General features: G+C 36.5%; 1 protein-coding gene across 2 annotated transcripts in view; it reads right to left on the bottom strand.

Moving 5' to 3' along the window:
• GRIK2 (glutamate ionotropic receptor kainate type subunit 2) overlaps positions 1-20,454 on the bottom strand; it is a 925,501-nt gene that overhangs the window by 164,355 nt on the left and 740,692 nt on the right. For both annotated transcript variants that reach the window (XM_075597530.1, XM_075597529.1), the window contains one exon: positions 14,203-14,420. In XM_075597530.1, the coding sequence (XP_075453645.1) occupies positions 14,203-14,420 (218 nt within the window). The remainder of the gene's footprint in view (positions 1-14,202; positions 14,421-20,454) is intronic.

Genomic DNA, 20,454 nt, shown 5'->3' with positions numbered 1-20,454 from the left:
GTCTCTCATATCCATTTTTTGGACTGGGACCCCCCACCTTTGATGAGAGGGCTGGTGAATCCATACTGGGTGCTGCAACCTATTGTGAAGAACTATGATGCGAGTAATCCATTAGAGACTGTAAAGATACCAGTTGAAGACTTTTTACTCACACAAGGCATGGGAGGAGTGATCATATTATATTTTATTATATTCCATTTGCCCCACCATTTTGGTTGATTGACAGCCTGTGCACCTGCAAGTGTACAGGTTGTGTATTACCTACTCAGTAATTGGCTCAGCATTTGTCTGAGTAGTTTCAAGTGTATTCATCTTGCGCTCACCTTGTATTGTGTTTTTCCTAATAGAAATCTGTGTTTATCAGCCCTTACTGTGATGCTTGAGACTACTAATGGATTTTAAAAGTAATAATTTCAAGCACCAAAGGGGTTCAACATACAAAATAAACACCCTACAAATGAAACATAAAAAACATAATTTCCATGTGTAAATATTAAGCTTTTAGTAACCAAAGTGGACAGCTACTAAGGGATTTGTATATTTTAATGTTTTACAATTTTAATATAATGTATTTATATCACCTATTCTAAATTGGCTAGTCTTACAGTGGCGGCCACCTTTAACCTCCTGCGTCCGTTTCCCCGCGATTTTTAAAATCGCGGGCAGATGCGGGCCGTTTTCACCCGTTTTGGGCGCCGCGGGCGCTTTTAATGTTAAGCGCCATTAGCGCTGTCTCGTCAATGCGGCTGACGCGCGGGAAACTCCGTGACAAACGGAGAACATCCCCGCGTTTTTACAGGTAGTATGTAGGAGGTTAAAAGGGTCCGCGGCTGTACCTTGCCTATTCACTATAAATACAGTGGCCAATATACAGTATGTATGTGTGTAAAGTATGTATGTATGTATGTGTTGCCAAGTCCACTTGGGCTACTAATTCTCTGGCCCCCTAGCACTGTAAGTCCCAGTAAAAAGTTGGCAGTGTTGGGAGCAAATCTTGCAGGGCATGGTTGTGTGTTACCTAATAAAGTTCAGGAGTAGCCTGGTATTACAAGGTGGGCCTATGACTGATAGGAGGCCGGCTTACAAGACACTCCCCTGGGAAGGAGGGGGTTTCCTCTAGAGGTTAGAGTAAGGGTTCTGGGAGTTAGTTCTGTGCTGCCCTCCCTGCTATGAGGACACAGCAGTAAATCTCTCCTGGACAGGAGTAGGCTCAGGCCTTGCCCTGTTAGGGGGTAAGGTGTGCTGAGGAGGGGTTATCAGGGCCTCAAGCCTGGGGCACTGCCTTCAGGGAATGAAACCTGTACTCGTGCTGAACCTAATAAACTCCAGTTATACCCTCCCTGGTGTGATGTCTGGAATGTGAACAACCAAGAAGAGTTGCACCTGAGGTTCATCCTGGCTGCACCAGGATCCTCCTGGGCTGGAGGCGCTGCGCTGACCGATGAACCATCATTGATAGCCTGTCCTGGTGTCTCCCTATACCACCGCGGAGATCTCATGCCTTCTATTCTATCTAACAGGTATGCCCCCGCACCAGAATACACCGGTACCTATATAATCTCAATTAGGGTGGGGGAAAAGGTGCTGCGTATGTATGTATGTACAGATTCAGCAACGAGTATCCGAAACACTTTCCTTTGAAAATCTGGGGCAATCTCCCAGTAATGCTGCAACATTTCTGTGACATTTCTGCAAATAGACTAATGTCCCACCGGATTAACACAGAGGGGGTCCCTGGCAGTGTCATTCAGATTTGACGTTAAATGAGTTTGTGAGTGTTCATTTTTACATATCCAGTTCTAATGAGCACACAATATAATGTGAGCTTGAGACAAAAGGTAGCACTGTGTGCTCATTTGTGAGTGTGCATTGAGACTGATCTGCACCCCTGCCTTTCAACAATTATCACCTAGCATACAGTGCTCCCACTGCAGCAAGGGATTCTGGGAAATGACATGCAAATGAGCACACAATGTGTCACCTTTTGCCTAGAATATCTATACACAGAGCCCATTTAAGCAGATGCATCGCCATTCACACAGCTTTTAAGCACAGCGTGGGACTAGCAAAGCAAGTCAAACCACACACACACACACACACACACACACACACATATATATATATATATATATATATATAAAAACTTTTTGTTGTCAGCTTCACCATGTTTTGGACTTTAGTGAATAGCACGTGAATAGGTACTGTAAATAGCCAGTTATTCCTTATACATTCACTCTACATGCGCAATTTCATATGCCACCATTAAACATAATGCTGACATATAGCCAAAAAGCACAATATTGCTGCTTTTATGATTGGCGTTAAATACTGCTAACTCCATTTTTTTTTGTTTATTGCCGTTGAGTGAAAAAAAGTGAAAGTGAGTTAATGTCAGTAGAATATTTATTTGGGTAAATGTAGGTGATTTGTGCTTTTTTTTTCAATGTCAAACATACAATTCTAAAAAATGTTTCCAAGCTTTTACTGTTTCCATTGTACTCTTTTATAATCTTAAAAAAAAAACTTTATATGATGGCCCTCTACTCCAATATTCAGTGAAGACATTTACAGAAACATTGGAAGTTATTGAACCTTTCTAAAGAAGATCTTTAACTTGGTATGTTGATTATTTTAATTTGAGCAACTACATATGATTTTCCTTTACAAACCACCTCTAACATCATCTCAAAACTGTTGGATTTTTTTTAAGATAGTTTTTTAAAAACAAAAATCACTACACTTATTAGTTTCAAGTTTCAGCCCATTCTGATTTGTGAATCTAAAGTTATGAGTGTTCCAAAAGGGAGGTTTAGCTTGTGTAGATCAACCCATAGCTATCAAGACGTTTTGTTGGCTTACTGGTACATATAGTGCTATTGAAAGGGCAACTATACATAATATCACAAAAAATATAACACATGGTGATTTACAGGAATCAACGTTACTTGAACAAATTCCACTTTGTTCTGTATCAATGCTTTTTAGTTCAGCCTTAGAAAAATCTATTCTCATATTTCTGCTTGATCTTTTCCCATAATGTTATATCTTTCCGTGTATTGATTAAAAAGGAAGTTTATTTGATCTAAAAATTTCAGTCAAGAGCTTGTGTTAAAAAAGCTCACTAAGAATTCATTAAAACTTGCATACTGTGCTATGCAATTTGAATCTGATTGTATGACCTTTATGTCTAACTTAAAAAAATTAAATCAGTTTAAATCATTAACTTAGCTTTTTTCATTTGCTTTTACTAAGATACTCCCTATTGACCTCCGCTGCTTTGACCTTCACTCACATGGGCTTAATGCCTAAAGTAGAAATGTATTAAGTGTTTGGTTTGACTAGATCATTATACAGATTTTCTCCTTTACTTTTTTTTCTTGATCTATTTTAATGTGTTGAAATATATTTCAAACTAGAAATGGACTAAAGGAATACAGTAATATATATTTTTTTAAACTCGCCAGTCTAAAATAGTTTCATAATATGCTGCTCTTTATCTACTGTATCTGTAAAGTATTGATCACAATTTAAAAAAAAATGGAAAAGGAAGATATACATTAAATATTGGTGTTATATTAACAGAAGTATGAACATTTGGCACCTCATCATTCCACAATTTATTTTATTTTATATTTTTAATGTAGTTACGGAAATGGGACTTACATAATTTGTAAATGTCTACAAAGGAAAAAGAAATTATGTACTGCACTACAGTATATCTTACTTTCACAGCTTTTTTCTATTAAGCATTGCTATAACCATAGGGAGTCAAAGGTTATTTAGGAAATCTATTAAAGTACCTTAAGTGTAAATTTAATGCACAAATATGGATTTTCATGATTCATATACAGCAGTCTTATCCCATTTTCACAACAAAATAGTTTTACCAATGTGGCCTCTTATGAAGAAATGAATTCTGAACAGCTCATATTAAAGGACACTAATCATTTTGAGCAGCAGTTAAAAGTAACATAATGATCTGGTGTGCCTACAGATGCAGTGGCTGTTATCCAAACATTTACCTGGGTACATTTTGCGTTGTGCCGCCTGTAGGCTGCGATATATTCACTAGTTTTGCCACTGCAGACATAATGGCCAATTGGATTAACACAGCAGGGGTCCCTACTGTGTGAGTCCTACCGGGGTCTGACTTTCTGTAATAGATGCGCAGTAAGAGGCTGAATCAGTCACTCTGTGCGCCTCTCACAGGCGATCGCGGGGGTTTTATTTAATTTTAAACATTACAGTAATGTAGCTGGTATCTCCTATGCATGGAAATGTCTCACGTCACGTGATCGGGACATATCAATACATAGGAGATACCGGCACCCTATAATGGGGCCTCTATCTTGGGAAGTAGGGGGTCCCCGGACTTGAAATCAATGCGATTCAAGTCCGGAGACCCCCAGCTACATTACTCTAATGTTTAAAATTAAATAAAACCCCCGCGATCACCTGTGAGCTACAGCATGACTTTGAACACAACTGAACAACTGATAGAGATATGATTAATAGGTTAAAGATTGGAAATTTATGAATTTGTTAAATCATTTTTAATAATTTCTTTATTTATTTTTTATCACCTGTGGCAAAAATACTTGCATTTAGCTCCCTATTAACTTGAATATAAAATTTTCACCAATATTTACACTTACAGTTTAAACTAAGAAAAATGTATGTAAAATAATTATGCTAATCTGTTTTCTTTGTTCATTTTTTAACCATCTAAGAACTATTTATAACCCCTCCCAGCATATTATTGTTACCAGTTAGATTTATTGAGCCTGCACTTTTCAGAGTCACGCCCCTAACCCTGACTATTACAAATAATACCATATTTCCCAAACCTACACAAAGAACATGCACATGATTTGCATTTTTACCAGATGATTCTGCACTGAAAATGTTTATTGAATACTGGGAAAATTATGTATTGGATCACTCATTTTGTCAACTAAAACTGCAGTTTAATTAATCATGTTTTGTAATTACTAATAAGTTCTCCCCTCTCTGCTTAAAGAGGTTTTACATGCATACTGTTATTACTACAGTACATTGAAGAAAAAATCTGAAAATTAGAAATGAGGAGTCCCAAAATCTGGAACACTTATTAAAGTGCACAGCATTCTGCTTGTTAGAACTGTCGTTCCAGATAAAGGATCTTCAACTTATTTCAGTATTATTCCCTCCCTTTGCCCTCCCCCGCTCCCACCAGGAGGGTCCAGGAACTTTTAATGGAGAGATATGGTAGGATGTACATAGTGTACAGTATATCGTGGGAGATACTGTACATACATTGTACCTTTAGTCTTTAGTTTATTATTGTGAACTTATCTTCAAAGTATCTGCAAACCATGCAAAATGGTAACAATTTTAAAATAGCATAATGAGTAATGCATAAGCATTTGAGTTGGTAAGAGAAGTACCATGTTTAAATACATGCTAGATTAATCAGAAAGGTAACATAGATAATAATTATCCAACTATTCAGAATGATTTGTATTTCAAATTGTCATAGATATTATGGTGGTTCATGATCAATAATAATTGTGTTAAATATTGGGGGCTACTGTCCCCATTATCTTTATTAAGTTGCATCATATACTGTAACACACTTGCTGTACGTTTCTTGCATCTGCAACAGATTATGGAGGTATAAACTACCTTAGAACTGGGATATTTTGATGAAGGGGAAAGGGAGAAAAGGGTTGTACAGAGATACACAATTAGATACTGTAATAATGTTTGTGTCAAGTGACTAATCTCTAACACCTATTGTACTATTCTTACTCCCCAAATTGTAGGCTGACACACATTGGGCAACGTTCTTTCCCTGATGGAGGCCCCCTGGGGGGCCTGAAATGTTTGATAGTATGCCTTTTTATATTTGCGATATGGCACAGGCACTGACATATCAGAGGTCCTTGTGCTGGGCCATTTACATCATGCTTTTGTGGGTTTTTTTGCACATTGTTAATGGAAAACAGTAATGGAGCAAAAACATAATCAAAATGGAAGTGGCGGAAACTAAACTTGTGTTTCAGCCATCAGGTGGATGGTCGCGACTAAGTGATCGTTACAAATTTTATAACATGGTTGAAATACTGGAAGTCCAGTGGCACTGGGGTGCCAGCATCATAAAGGTTAAATAATAAATGATTGCAAGATATATGGAGACCCAATGATTAAACTGCAATTTTTGTTTTGGCGGTTTTCTATGACTTGCAATTTTACGCAGTGAAAAACAAGTTATAAAAACATCTAATTTAAATGCATTTTCCGCACAAATTGTGTCTATTTGATGCAATTTGTCTCACCTCCCTCCCGCTCTATCGCCTTAGCAAAACCTCACATTCACATGCCTCAAGGAGGTGAGGATGCTAGCAGTAACTATACAATCTTACTGGATATCTTATTGAATATATAATTTTGTGTTTGGTTGATTTTCAGACAAAATTTGCATATCACACGAAATTGTATAGCTACTGTAAAACCAAACTGTCTTCAAATGCTAATTTTTCATGTTTAGACTTGAAAAGAAGTGTTTAATGAATACAGCAAAATATATTTCTGTGCAGTACTGTCCATTTTTGCAGTACTGTCCATTTGTGCATGGAATTATGCCATTATCACAGTTTAATGAATAGGCCATATAGAGTTTTTCCCGGTACATCTATTTCTGTTTTGGGGAATACAGGATACTCATGCTAGGAGCATCTCCATGTCTGCTAAAGTCATGTTGGATTATATTTATATGGGCAAAAATTGAAGCAAAGATCCAAAATTGAATAACAACAGAACTGAGATTAATTCATTTTTTTTAGAATGAGTAATCCATTTTGGTAAATAAAGCTTTCAGAAAATGCAAAAATATTTTTTCTGCTAGAAGTTTAGAATCTAGAGCTTAATTACTGTTTTCGATTAATCAAATGCTCTGTTTTTAAATCATACCTAAAGAATTGTATAATTATTAAAAATACAAAGCTTTGAAATTTGAATATAACTTTATGATAGTAATATCTTGGAGCCAATATTTCTGGATTGGTAGATGAAGGGAATACAACTGTTTGGGAAATGACAGAATGGATGGTAAAAAAAAGTGTACCTAAATAGTTTCCAAGGTAACTTGCTATGCGACTAGAATCTATAATTAGGGGCACTGCAAGGCAGCAGAGAAGACCTATAAGGATATTTCAGAAAAAGAAAACCATCACACAAGGAATTTATTTTATACCAATACATATACAAAATATACTGTACTTTTTCAAAAGTAGCTAAATGTACAGACAGGCTAAAGTAAATATTAGTTTGGTTTTGAATATACTTATAACATTACAACCAAGTATCTTTATAACATTAAAACTGGCTCTATACAAGTACTTGCTTTACTATTGGCCGAGGGTGTGTAAACATGTAAACAAGATAATGAATGTAACGCAGTTTTGAGGATCAAACATTACATATTAAATTAAAACAACTTTTAGAGTCTCTCAATCAACAACCCACATTCCAGTCCATATTTTCAATGTCATAAGACACCTTCTGGCGCTGGAATACATCTTGCAGTCCATTTAACTCAACATAATGGGTTATAAAGTGTCTCAGTGTCGCTTTGTGTTAGAATGCAGCTTATGGCATAGCACTGCTTAGTAAATATGGCCATATGTCTTAACAAGGCTTTTTTTTTTTTGCCTCATGACTCCAAAGATCTGTAGAATTGCTTTTTAAGAGTTGCTGTGTTTGCAATCTATTTTTTACTTCACTGCTTTATTGACCTGTTAGGCATCCAATAACGTTGTGCAGTTATGAATATATATATATATTTTTTTTTTAAGAAGGAGAGTTTAATAACGCATACACTCCGTATCACAATAAGGGTACCCCAATTAAACAGCCAATACCAGTAAAATACTAATTGCCGGCGGTGTTCCAGGGCAAGAGAGATATATGTAAGGATTGAGAAAAGAGTCCCTAAACGAGCACATGGGTTTACCAGAATAAAGCAAAAGTTTATTAAATTTCACATGTAATAAAAAAACAGTACAGAATGGATAAAAAAATAGTATAGACTCCCTGCACGAGTCCTCAAAAGATCTATGCTGCAAAATCCCCATTAAATCCAAATGAGACAAGAAGCATGTATGTACGCAAAATATGGGTTTAGGGTGATGTACCCCAATGTAACTGCTCATATAATAGACATCTCGACTAATAACCAAATATAAAGCAAAAAAATAGCCTTGAAAAGCAGATCCAGACCTATCAGTACTATATGGAACCACACAGCAAAACAAGGAAAAAAGGTGGTATAGTGAGGTTAAATAACCAATATCCAGAGTATGGGTGATGTCCTATCACAACATAACTCCTAAGATATCACTAACTTCTGTGGGCTAATAAAGAGTAACTATAACCCAACAAGCTATGAAGCATACAGCAAACCTTGAGCTGAGGTAGCTCCTAAAGACATGGTAAAGTCAAAACCGTCTGGAAAATGCAGTCAAAGTCATACATTGAATATAGCAATCTGCAAGTGGTAATAATCAGTCTATAATCATATGATTATACATAGCATCAGAATAAAAAAAAACGACATACAGTATCTACGTGCTCTCAGAGGAGAGAGAATCAGGGGATCCTGCCAAGCGCTCCCACTCCTACACGTTTCGACCTATATATATATATATGTGTTTCGACCACACACACACACATATATACACATACACACAGATAACCGCATTCAAATTCACTAACAAATAATAATGATCAAAAACCACAAAATAGAGCTACTGTAATATAATGCAAGTAGCAGTGCAATGGGGAAAATATATACAGTATAAGAACACAGAAAGAAAGAAAACCTACGTCAAGCACTCCGGTAAATCAAAAAATATAAAAAGTTTATTATGGAATCAATTAAACAGAGAAATTAAATAAAAAGACAGATTAAGACTAATTGGGGATTTACAGAAAGCCTAACAAAGTAACAACACAAAATCTACAGACACTAAAATAAACAGACATAAGGAATACAGACCAATTTGTAATAAAGTGCTAATATCATAATCACAGTATAATGAGAGAGATGTTCTCTATGAAGACAGTGGGATCTGAATAGTTCCCACTGGAAGAAATGACCAGCTGGTACAAACAACATACATGTGCACCCATTGGAACAGAACTAAGCTTAAACAGAGAAATGAAAACAATAAAACAATTCATGTATTTTTTATAACAATTTGTAACCCATGTTAACTTCTTGTGTGCCAGATTGTTTAAAATACTTAATATCTCATGATATTATCATGACATTTTCCTTCTTAAAATTACCAAAAAGGGGTTGTCTCACAGACCAACACCCGTGCGTGCACAGATACTGCATTCACATTGGCCTTATGAGCCAATGTTTCGTCTATCTGGAAGCACCTGCTGAAGTAGGACAGGATCAAACTTGCACGTGCCCTATAAAGAGCACCTTCCCCTTTATTTGTGCACTGTTTTTCTTGTCCTAGGTGCTTGTCCTTGTTGGTAGGAGCTTGCACAGAGCGATTGTATTATTTTTTTATGGTGCTCCCTTGGGGGGTGTCTTGCTACAGGTCATTACCTACTGTAAGGGTGAGTTACCTGGGGAGAAGGGCACTAAGAGCATTCTTTTTTTAAAGCACAAATGTGGGATAAAAGAGCCAGCTCACAAGTTGAGGCTGGTTCTCCTTAACAGGACAGCAAAATGTCACTGAGCTCTCTAGGGCTCTCTCAGTCAGTGTCTGCAGGACCCCCGCAGAACCGTGAGGTGACCGTGACCACTAATATTGCAGCCAACCAACAGGGGGGGGGGAGGAGGGTACAGCATTTCATCAGACGCATGTAATGCCTTGCAAGTGATACAAAAAAGAAAAGAAGCGCGCAACAATAAACTATACCAGTGCACTATATAATATATGAAAGTGCAAAAATTGTAAAAAAAATTATACCTATACATGAAATTCATATGGAGCGTCTGCAGCTGTTTAGTAGGGGTGGCTTGACACCACCGAGAACTAGAACAGAAAAAGCAAAAGAAAACAGCGCACAACGCTCATAGTGTAGTATGTCAATAAAATATATTAAATGACAAGAATAGGTAATCTGCGTACATCAAGTAAGATAAAAACAGCATGTCATGGGACAAAGTTACCCATACACCACACCACACAGGGATCAGGAGCACCAAGGATCAGCAACCAGCTGTACAGGCGGTCCAGTAGTCACCAACGTGTCTGCAGTATAGAGCATTCACTCCGCGTATTGCGCTGGAGGTTCCGTCGGCACTTGATGATGTCACTCGAAGTCGCCACGTTGGTATGCGGCAGTAGGGTGTAGTGAGTCCCAGATATATAGTCCCTTCCTGCAGGCTTAGTTTTAGCCCGGCGCGTCTCCAGCACTGGCTCCACGTGTGGTGCCAGAAGTTCCGTCGGCGCTCGGATGACGTCACTGAATGGCGCCGCACCAGTACAATGGAGTGAGACACAGCAAAGATGATGGGAACTAATAGACTCAGTAAAAGTTCAGAAAAAAAACGTATTCCAACGCGTTTCAACAGCATGCCTCTTCATCAGGGAATTCCTTTGCTGTGTCTCGCTCCGTTGTACTGGTGCAGCGCCATTCAGTGACGTCATCCGAGCACCGACTTTATGCTACTTTAAAAAGGCCTACTTTAAAGATGGGCTGCTTTACATGCAGGCTGCTACGTCTGTAGTTATATAGCTCTAACAAGTCACCTGACTGAATTAAGTTCAGCCCAGCCCAGCCAGCTCAATGAGGACATGTGAGGCAATTAAAACAAATGGTATTTCTAATCACAGTCGTCCTACCCAGGTGTTAGCAATTAAAGTACTAAATATTCAACATCTAAAAAAGAAATGCAATTGTCCTAAAATTTTACAATTTTGGAAATAAATAAAAACGATGTACTGTAGATTTCATTTTCAGTTGTGATTTGGAACCGGATCAAATAATATTCTTATTAGGATTTCATAATAAAATAGAAAATAATAAATTCAAGTAGCTTTTAACTATTTAAAACAACAATCATAGCTCAAAAACTATTGTTTCAGAAATTAGAAATCTGATATTATCACTGATATTGATCAGTAGGTCAATTCAGTCATTGAGTTAGCTGCTTTAGAGAAATTCCCATTTATTAAAGTGACAAAATAAGTATACATGAAGACAAATAGCAAGGAATTCTTTTTTTTAATTGTTGCTATGGCTAAGTAATTAACACAGAGTAGAAAGAAAATATTCCCCTTTTCCCTCTTCTCTGTTTTCCAAGTTTAGCTTTCTAATTATACTTGCCTATAGAACATAATTATAGAAAGTTTTTGAATGTTCTATTTTAAATATTAATTCATTTTAGATATAATTTATGTTCGCATTAATGTTTTAGTTAAAGTTCTAACAAACATATGCATTTTCTATATTACTGTACATAGGTAAAATAATGATCATAGCTATCATTATTCAATCATTTTACATATATAATATTTCTTTTTATATAACATAACAGCTCACAATTCTGTCTTAAACTTCAGGATAGAAAAAACTGTACAAGTAGCTGCAATGTTCCCTTAATAATTCAGATTAAAAAATTCAAGCATACAACTATACATGTCCTGTATGAATAATTTGCATACAGCAGAAATTAATCATTACAGTGTGAAGCAAAATAATAAATATATTTTTGAAGTAAAACTTTTTTGGGCACACACACACATACCACATGAGGAAATTGGCTGGCAGTGAATGGAGTCAATGGAGATGGAAGTCAGTGGTGACGGAAGTGACATCACTGCTGGCAGAAGAGGCATCAGTGTTGTCAGCTTCCACCAGGAGGAGTCAAAGAGAGAATAGGAAGGCAGCGCTGGGGCACACACACACACACACACACACACACACACACACACACACACACACACACACAGAGTCTCTGGCTCTTACCTGCTCTCCCCTCCCTTCAGGACTAGACCCTGTGTCCCCGATGTCTAGTGCTCTTGCTCCCCGGGTCTGGCCTCCTCTGTCCCCACTTAGATACTCTCTGCTGTTGCCCGGGCCACTATCTGACTACGTCCCTCAGGCCACCCCTCACTGACCACCCTCACCAACCAATCAGCAGGCAGTGTGGGCATGCCATCCCATTCCCAAAGCCTCGTAACAGGGGCATGATTAGCCAATAACGTAGTGAGGAGGCGGCAAAAACAATCTGTTTGTTCATTCTCTCGGTGATGGACAGCACAGAAAAGCCAATCACAAGGCAGAGTTGGGGATTTGCTGATCCAGTCCGGGTTTTAAGCTCTCAGCATTGTGCTGGACGTTGGACACCCCCAATACAACAAGGAGGGCCAAGTTCAATGCCTATGGCTTCAGATCCTTACATCGCCCAAAGTAGAAAAGATTGCTCGCAAGAAAGCAGCTTCTTACATACAAACAAACAACATATGCCACTAGCAAGACGAACCTCCACTATATTTCTACACAACAACAAAACTATCACCACCAAATGAAATAATTTCCCAGTTATACCGGCATGTGCTATACAATCCATAAATCCCAAGGCGGAAGATTCAACGCCGTTGTGTACAATTATAAAAAGGCACATGAACAACAGTTAGTTTATGTTGCTTTATCGCGGGTCACCGACATCAATAGACTTTACATTGTCTCATCAAATGGTCAAAATACATTCTATCAGGGACTTACAGTAGAAATGCAACATCCACAATAGACCTCCAAAATGAGTTTGCCCAACTACAAACAAACCAGCGTAAGACAATGCAAGACACTTTACTCCATTTTATTCATGACGAAACAAATCTGTCATTGCTCTCGCTAAACTGCCAAAGCCTTCAAGCGCACCATGCGGACCTCACTGATTCAATTACGCAGCAGTGCAACATCTTACTCCTTTCAGAGACTTGGCTAGACAATAACAAACAAGTCACTATTCCTATCTTTGATTGTGCGGTTTAATTTAAACGTCAACATGTTCGCGCTAGTGGAGTTGCTGTGTACATTATAAGCAAAATGTTGCATATTATTAGACCACATTTAGACATCATCCACCGTCACACGAATGAATTATCACTCAATATTACAGCGGTTGGAGACATATGCGCAGCAGAGTGCATTTTACCCAATGGAAAAATTATCCTCTGTACCGTTATATACATTGCACCAAACGAGACTATGGAGAATATCATAAAATACATAGATTTGATTCTCCACCCATACTCTATTGAAGGAGCAATATTATTGAACAACAAGTATCAACAAATACCCATCCATTTAAGTGATGACTTGAACATAAACTTTCAGTCTGAAGAAGCACTGCCATTCATAAAATTGATGCAAGAAAAATTCCATTTAACGCTCAACGCCAATCCAGCCATTGCAACAACAACATCCGGTTCAACCATTGATGCAGTCTTTTAACGCCATTTAGATAGTTCAAAAAATATATGTATCTTACTTTAGCTAGCATAAATTAATTGTACCATGCATTCCAACAGATACAATGGAAATGTGAATTACAAAATAAACAAAGTATATTATACTCTAAAGTCTTTCATTCTATGACAAAATATAGAAGTGGAAATAGCTAAAACTTGCATTCTAAGTCAAACTTCTTTGCATTTAGGCACTGAAATTGTGTTTTGATTTTTAATTAAAACATCACCATTACAAATACAATTTCCGTGACACAACAGTGGCAAAAGACAAAGAAGTTTCACTTAAAATGCGCATGCTGGGCACACACACTTTTTTTTATTTTGATGGGGTACAAATGCTGATGGTGCTTTTGGACAGAAAGAGCCGGGAAGGAGAATCCTACAGACATTGATTTCAATATTTAACCTTTCCCTAGATACTGCAGGGTATTGCAAAAGTTTGTTATGATAAGTTCAAGCAGAAGAGCAGAAAGTCCTGCTGTTTTGGGTTCCTTTATCCAGGTGTACAACTGCATCGATCTTCAATATAATGCATTCTTTTTTTTACCAAAACACTGAAGTCAAATCTTTAATTAATTTTGATTCCAAAATGGCAACAATAATTTTTTTTTTATACTCTTCTTTTGAAAGTTTAATCAAAACTATTGCTCTGTCAGCATCTATACTTTTATCCATGGAAATTATGACATATTCATTAATGACATTAGAAAACACGTACCTTGAAAAAAGTCATTGTTGCACCATCTTGAACTGCTCCGTATTCTATTTTGGTTTGTTTTGCTAAATCATCTGCAGAGTCAATGGGGGATTCCATGCGCTCCACTGTGAGAAATGCAGCTAAGTTGGCAGTATACGAGGAAATGATGATAAGTGTGAAAAACCACCATATTCCTCCCACTATCCTTGTGGAGAGTGCTTTGGGCATTAGCTCAGAACCTGGCAGAAATCAAGGAATACGGTGAAATAAAAATAAAACACGTTTTAAAAAACACTATTAAATTGTGCAGATGTCCAGTGCTTGCATAATACCAAAAAACAAAGTTGCAGTGTATACGTACGTATACATCAATATACACATGGTGGATGGAACATGTACACCTTTAACAGTTTAAAGCAACAGTCCACACACTACAAATATTTAAACATTTACCACCAACTTCACTCATATTTATTTATTTTAATAAAGTAAAATATTACTCTATTTTGGAACACCGAATGTAGTTGGGATGCTATTATACAAGAAAAATAGCATGAAGGTGATTAAGGCACTCAATGAATCATATCCAGATTGTCTGTGCATGGAAGTGCATTCCCTTACGACTCCAGAAGGGGTATATCTAATGTAAGGCACATGCCATAGTGTATGTCCCAGAATGTTACACTAATATTGAAGTGAACTGTTGGATTGGAATGACATGTTTTGCCATAAAGCATTGTCATTTCATGGATTAACAGAGAAAAGAAAGAATTGCCGGCGCCAAATCAGTCCTTTAAATAATAATAAATCCGAATAAAAACCAAACCGTCTCTTGCAAAGTCCCAAAAGTGTCCTTGAGCAAACAGGCAGTGAAGGGGTCAACGAACGGCTCACACCAAATATTAGTGCAATATGTAAAGAAGAGAAGAAAACAAACAGATAATGATGCAGTACGCCAAAAAAGTTGACAATTAAAACATTGAAAACTCACACATGACAAACATAACACACAATGACAGACAGACACTAGCAAGACTATAATCCTAACAAAAAGCTATTTATTAACATAGAAATACTGGGATCCGGAGGATACAGCACTTAAATCCAGAGAGGTAAAATTGAAACCCTACTTACAGGACAGTAGATGGTAAAAGCAGTAAAGCTGAAGATCGCTCAGGTGCTCCTCTCTGATGATAACTGGAGCTCCTTTAAGGATTGCCTCGTGTGGGGGATGGATGTTGAGTCGCACGAAAACCGGAACTTCCTGGTGGATGTGACGTCACACACTGCGGTGTTACTGAAATCGCTGCTCCTCTTCCTCTCCTTTCCCCCCACAGCCTGCACAACTGCTGCCAATATCCTCCACAACCAAACAGACAGCTCTAAAAACAGAATAATCTCCCAACGACGTTTCATGCACATACATGCACTTCTTCAGGCTTAACCCCTGAAGAAGTGCATGTATGTGCATGAAACGTCGTTGGGAGATTATCCTGTTTTTAGAGCTGTTCGTTTGGTTGTGGAGGATATTGGCAGCAGTTGTGCAGGCTGTGGGGGGAAAGGAGAGGAAGAGGAGCAGTGATTTCAGTAACACCGCAGTGTGTGACGTCACATCCACCAGGAGGTTCCGGTTTTCGTGCGACTCAACATCCATCCCCCACACGAGGCAATCCCTAAAGGAGCTCCAGTTATCATCAGAGAGGAGCATCTGAGTGATCTTCAGCTTTACTGCTTTTACCATCTACTGTCCTGTAAGTAGGGTTTCAATTTTACCCCTCTGGACTTAAGTGCTGTATCCTCCGGATCCCAGTATTTCTATGTTAATAAATAGCTTTTTGTTAGGATTATAGTCTTGCTAGTGTCTGTCTGTTATTGTGTGTTATGTTTGTCATGTGTGAGTTTTCAATGTTTTAATTGTCAACTTTTTTGGCGTACTGCACCATTATCTGTTTGTTTTCTTCTCTTTTTTACATATTGCACTAATATTTGTTGTGAGCCGTTCGTTGACCCCTTCACTGCCTGTTTGCTCAAGGACACTTTTGGGACTTTGCAAGAGACGGTTTGGTTTTTATTCGGATTTATTATTATTTAAAGGACTGATTTGGCGCCGGCAATTCTTTCTTTTCTCTGCGGTTCATTTTCTGACTGTACAGTCAGTATTTGCCAGGCTGCCTGCAATATTCATTTCAAGTATTGTTGTTATTATTATTTTTTTAGCGCTGTTTTGCACCGTCTTTTTCGTTATTTCATGGATTAAAGTCTAAGATGGCACTACTAAGGCCAAGCAAAGTCATAATGTATTTTACTATACTTACTTAACTACTACATTTTAATATTTTAATATATTGCATGTTCAAAGTTACATAACATTAAAAATAAATTAGAAATCAGGATGAACTGCTGATTTAAAATGTTTTATAATGCACTCATGCTGCAGGGCATAAACATATCTGAGCATTATTAGGTGTATTATAAGATGCAGTAATATTTCAGTACGACGTATGAACTTGTATACTTCATGTTGTGATTAAATCTATTGCCTTTAGCATGTTATCAGTCTATGCTATTTACAATAAAAGCTTACACACCCACTCCTTCCAGAGGTGAACTGAAAAATAGGGAAATATATCATTTTATTCTTACCAGTGGGTGCATTAATATAGACACTCACACTCATAGAAACTCACCCGTTTCTGGCTATGGGCTATTTCACAAATAATTATACATGAAATATAGCCTGTCTCAAATATGACCTATGACAGATGTGAAAATACTGAAACATAGTAGCGAATAGGGCATAACAAGTATAGAAAATAGTGAAACTCTCTTTAAGGCACTATTCTTACCTGAATAGAGATACTGTACGTAGTTCCTTCACATGTAAAAAAAATCTAGCTTTTAACTAATGCAGTTTTTTTTGGATTTTTAAAATGGCAATAGCATCATTTTTTTTGTTTCATTACATTATGCAATATAGCTGTGTGTAACCTACAATTTGTATTGTATTTTTTTTTTATTTTATAGAGCAACATATTTATGGAATAGGCAATATTTATTATAATCCACTTCTAAAATGACATCTGGCTAGCAATATTGGTTGATGTACTGTATGACACTTTTTTTGCCTTTCATATGATCATGTCCTACAAACTACAGTATGTGTTCTTTATAGGTATATTCCACATACTGTAGGACCATAATGAACTGTGTTTAATGTTTTATATCATGGTGGTCAATGCATTTTCTTTAAAAAAAGAAATTAAAAAAAAAAATCAGTTTTGAAAGTTGTCTTAGATATGTTTGTAAAATAGAAGTTGAGATTTTTCATTTGTTTTAGGAAAATTATGTGCTGCCTTTACTTTGTCAGGTAGCATGAGTAAGTACCAGTCCACTTTCTTTGTTGACCATTGGAAAGGAAGAACCATGCATGAATCTTATGTTATAATTTCCAAATATATAAAAATATATTTTTAATTAATTTACTTGATATTTAAATTTTTAAACAATAATTATCAAGTTTCTACCAATTCAAGTTCCACTACATTACTTTGGTCCTGGGTAGTATTGAACCTTGAAGAATATGTAATCTCTGTTATAAGCAAATGACGTTCAAAAAAACTCTTCCATCTTTCCTATGTTATTGTTTCCCAAAATGGCATAAAAAAATAAATACAATACAACAGTCCATGTAAGGATTTTGTTCAAATCTTGAATGCTGACTCACTGATTTACAGCAGAGAGAAAGCAATATTTAATTCCTAATTCCTTAATTCTTTATTAGATATGCCAGACAGGACAGTATTTCCTTCACATATTTTAGTTTAAACATTGAATTTCCTTACGCTTCATATCAAGAGCCGTTTTACTGTAAATTCAGATTGATTTGACGCTTTAAGATTTTTACTGGTAGGTCCCAAATGTCCCAGTTAATACTGACACAATTCTCTGCTAACATTTATTACTATCTTAAACCTCAAATATATCCTCACTCTTAACAATCTCTCTTGGTAAGACCTAGTCTGTCCAGTATTTTCCATTATTGTATGTCTTATGCCCCTGTATTCTAAATCGCTCTGATTGTCAGTTTCACGTGAACCATTCCACTTTTATTGGCCCATTTCCGCCTCCTTCTTCACTTAGATACTCTCTTTTTTTCCTGAAGCTTTTTGAGCTAGTTTAACTTTACTGTAGGTGCCATTCACTAAATAAAGCTGGGCCATTGTTCCAGTATTCTCTCTTCCTCTTTGCTGTGATTGCCCTAAAAAGTATACAGTATTTCAATGAGCTCTCCCTTTACAGCTTTTAAACGTATACTATTTTGCTTTTAATATTGATTTTTTTATGCTTCTCTAACTATTTATTAAGAGTACACTTAAAAGCTCCTTATGTAAATTTTGTTGAGAGCATGACTGACTTCCCAAACCACTTCCAAAGAGTAGTTTCACTATGTAACATTGGGGACTGTCATATAAGTAGGGCACATCAATACTGTACATGTATGTTGGTGGAGGGAGATAAGACAGTAGTAGAGGCAAACTAATGACATCTCACATAATTTAGTGACTGATAGCAGATATCTGAGAAATATGGAGCTAAGTGAAAAGACATGGGGGCCTATGCACAAGCATTCATAAGTCACTTATCGAGCACTTATCACTCAAAATGCCTACTCCGATTCAATAAGCGTCGATAAGTGGGCAATAAAAGACTGAATTACCCCAAAATATTTCCTTTTAAAAAAAATCGCCAAGTGAGCGGCAATAAGCCACTTATCGGAAGGTTCTGAAACTCGTGCAATTCTAGTAGCCGCGATTAGGTTATCGAGGCCTATCGCGGCTCTAGAATGGTGATTTTCTGACAAAATCCTCACGCCAGAAAAATTTGGCAGGAAAGTGGTGAGAACCTTCTGATAGGCCTCATGGTGGGATAAGGAGTGGTATCCTATTTAAACAACCACAACTAATTTTTTTTTTTTTTTAATCTGAAAATGTTAAATACATACATTCAATTTTATGTTTAAACTAAACTTTTTCCCCACAAAGTTTAATTTCAGTTAAAAAGGACGGGTTACATTTAATACATCAATTAGTCATTATTATACGAAGTGTGACTTAAATTCATCATAACGATACTTAGCTGGTAAAATCATAAAAGTAGTGTAAATATATTTTTTCTTTGCAGCAGGATAAAAACAATATTAATTTGCTAGAGTTGCCTGTATGGCTCACAAAGTAAAAAAATGTGTTTGCAAATGAATACGACATTTCAGAAGAGGAATTAATTAAATCATATGATTTTATTTTCAATCATCACTACTATAAACAATGCTTTGCACTAAGAGCTTTATAATATAAATTAACTTCATCTTACTATATATATATATATATAAATATAAAGGTTCACAGTTTAGTGTTAGGACCTGAAAAATGTGGTTATAGTTGATGTGCTATGCAGGCTTATGATGCTTTGACCAAAAGGTTTAACTAAATAAGCAAGAAAAATATTATTATTGAAGTATTTACAATTTATACTTATTACCATATATGTTTTGTTAATTGGATGGAGCATTGGGTTCCCCTGTCTTTTGTTGTATACATTTGCAATGCTCAGTAGCTCTCTTATTGACATAAATATATATATATAAATATATATATATATATATATATATATATATATATATATATATATATATGATGTGGTGGGTGTTGGGGTTTGAGCTTACTGGGAATGTGTGTTAATTCAATTTCTAACTGGCAACAGTTGTTTGTAGGTAGGTGGCCCCTCCTCCAAGATCTCACCCCTCCCCACCTTTTTAACTTGGGAGTTATTTACATTTTGCTGTATGAACAGGACCTACTATGGTTGTTTCCCATCATACAGAGGTAAAAGGAAAGTTCACAGTTTAGTGTTAGGACCTGCAAAATGTGGTTATACCTTGATGTGGTATGCAGGCTTACTGTATGACGCTTTGGCCAAATGGTTTAACTAAATAACCAAGAAAAATATTAGTGTTGAAGTATTTACACTTTATACTTATTACCATATATGTTTTGTCAATTGGATGTAGCATTGGGCTCCCCCGTCTTTTGTTATACTGTATATATATATATATATATATATATATATATATATATATATATATATATAATCAAAAATAAATAGATGATACCGTTCTGTGGCTAACGAAATGCTTTTATTTGTGCGAGCTTTTTGATACCTCTACATGTGTATATATATATATATATATATATATATATATATATATATATATAT

This window comes from Ascaphus truei, chromosome 4 (assembly GCF_040206685.1).
Source record: "Ascaphus truei isolate aAscTru1 chromosome 4, aAscTru1.hap1, whole genome shotgun sequence".
NCBI lineage: Eukaryota > Metazoa > Chordata > Amphibia > Anura > Ascaphidae > Ascaphus > Ascaphus truei.
The sequence above is the reverse complement of the archived record's forward strand: the minus strand, read 5'-3'. Positions and strand labels throughout refer to the sequence as shown.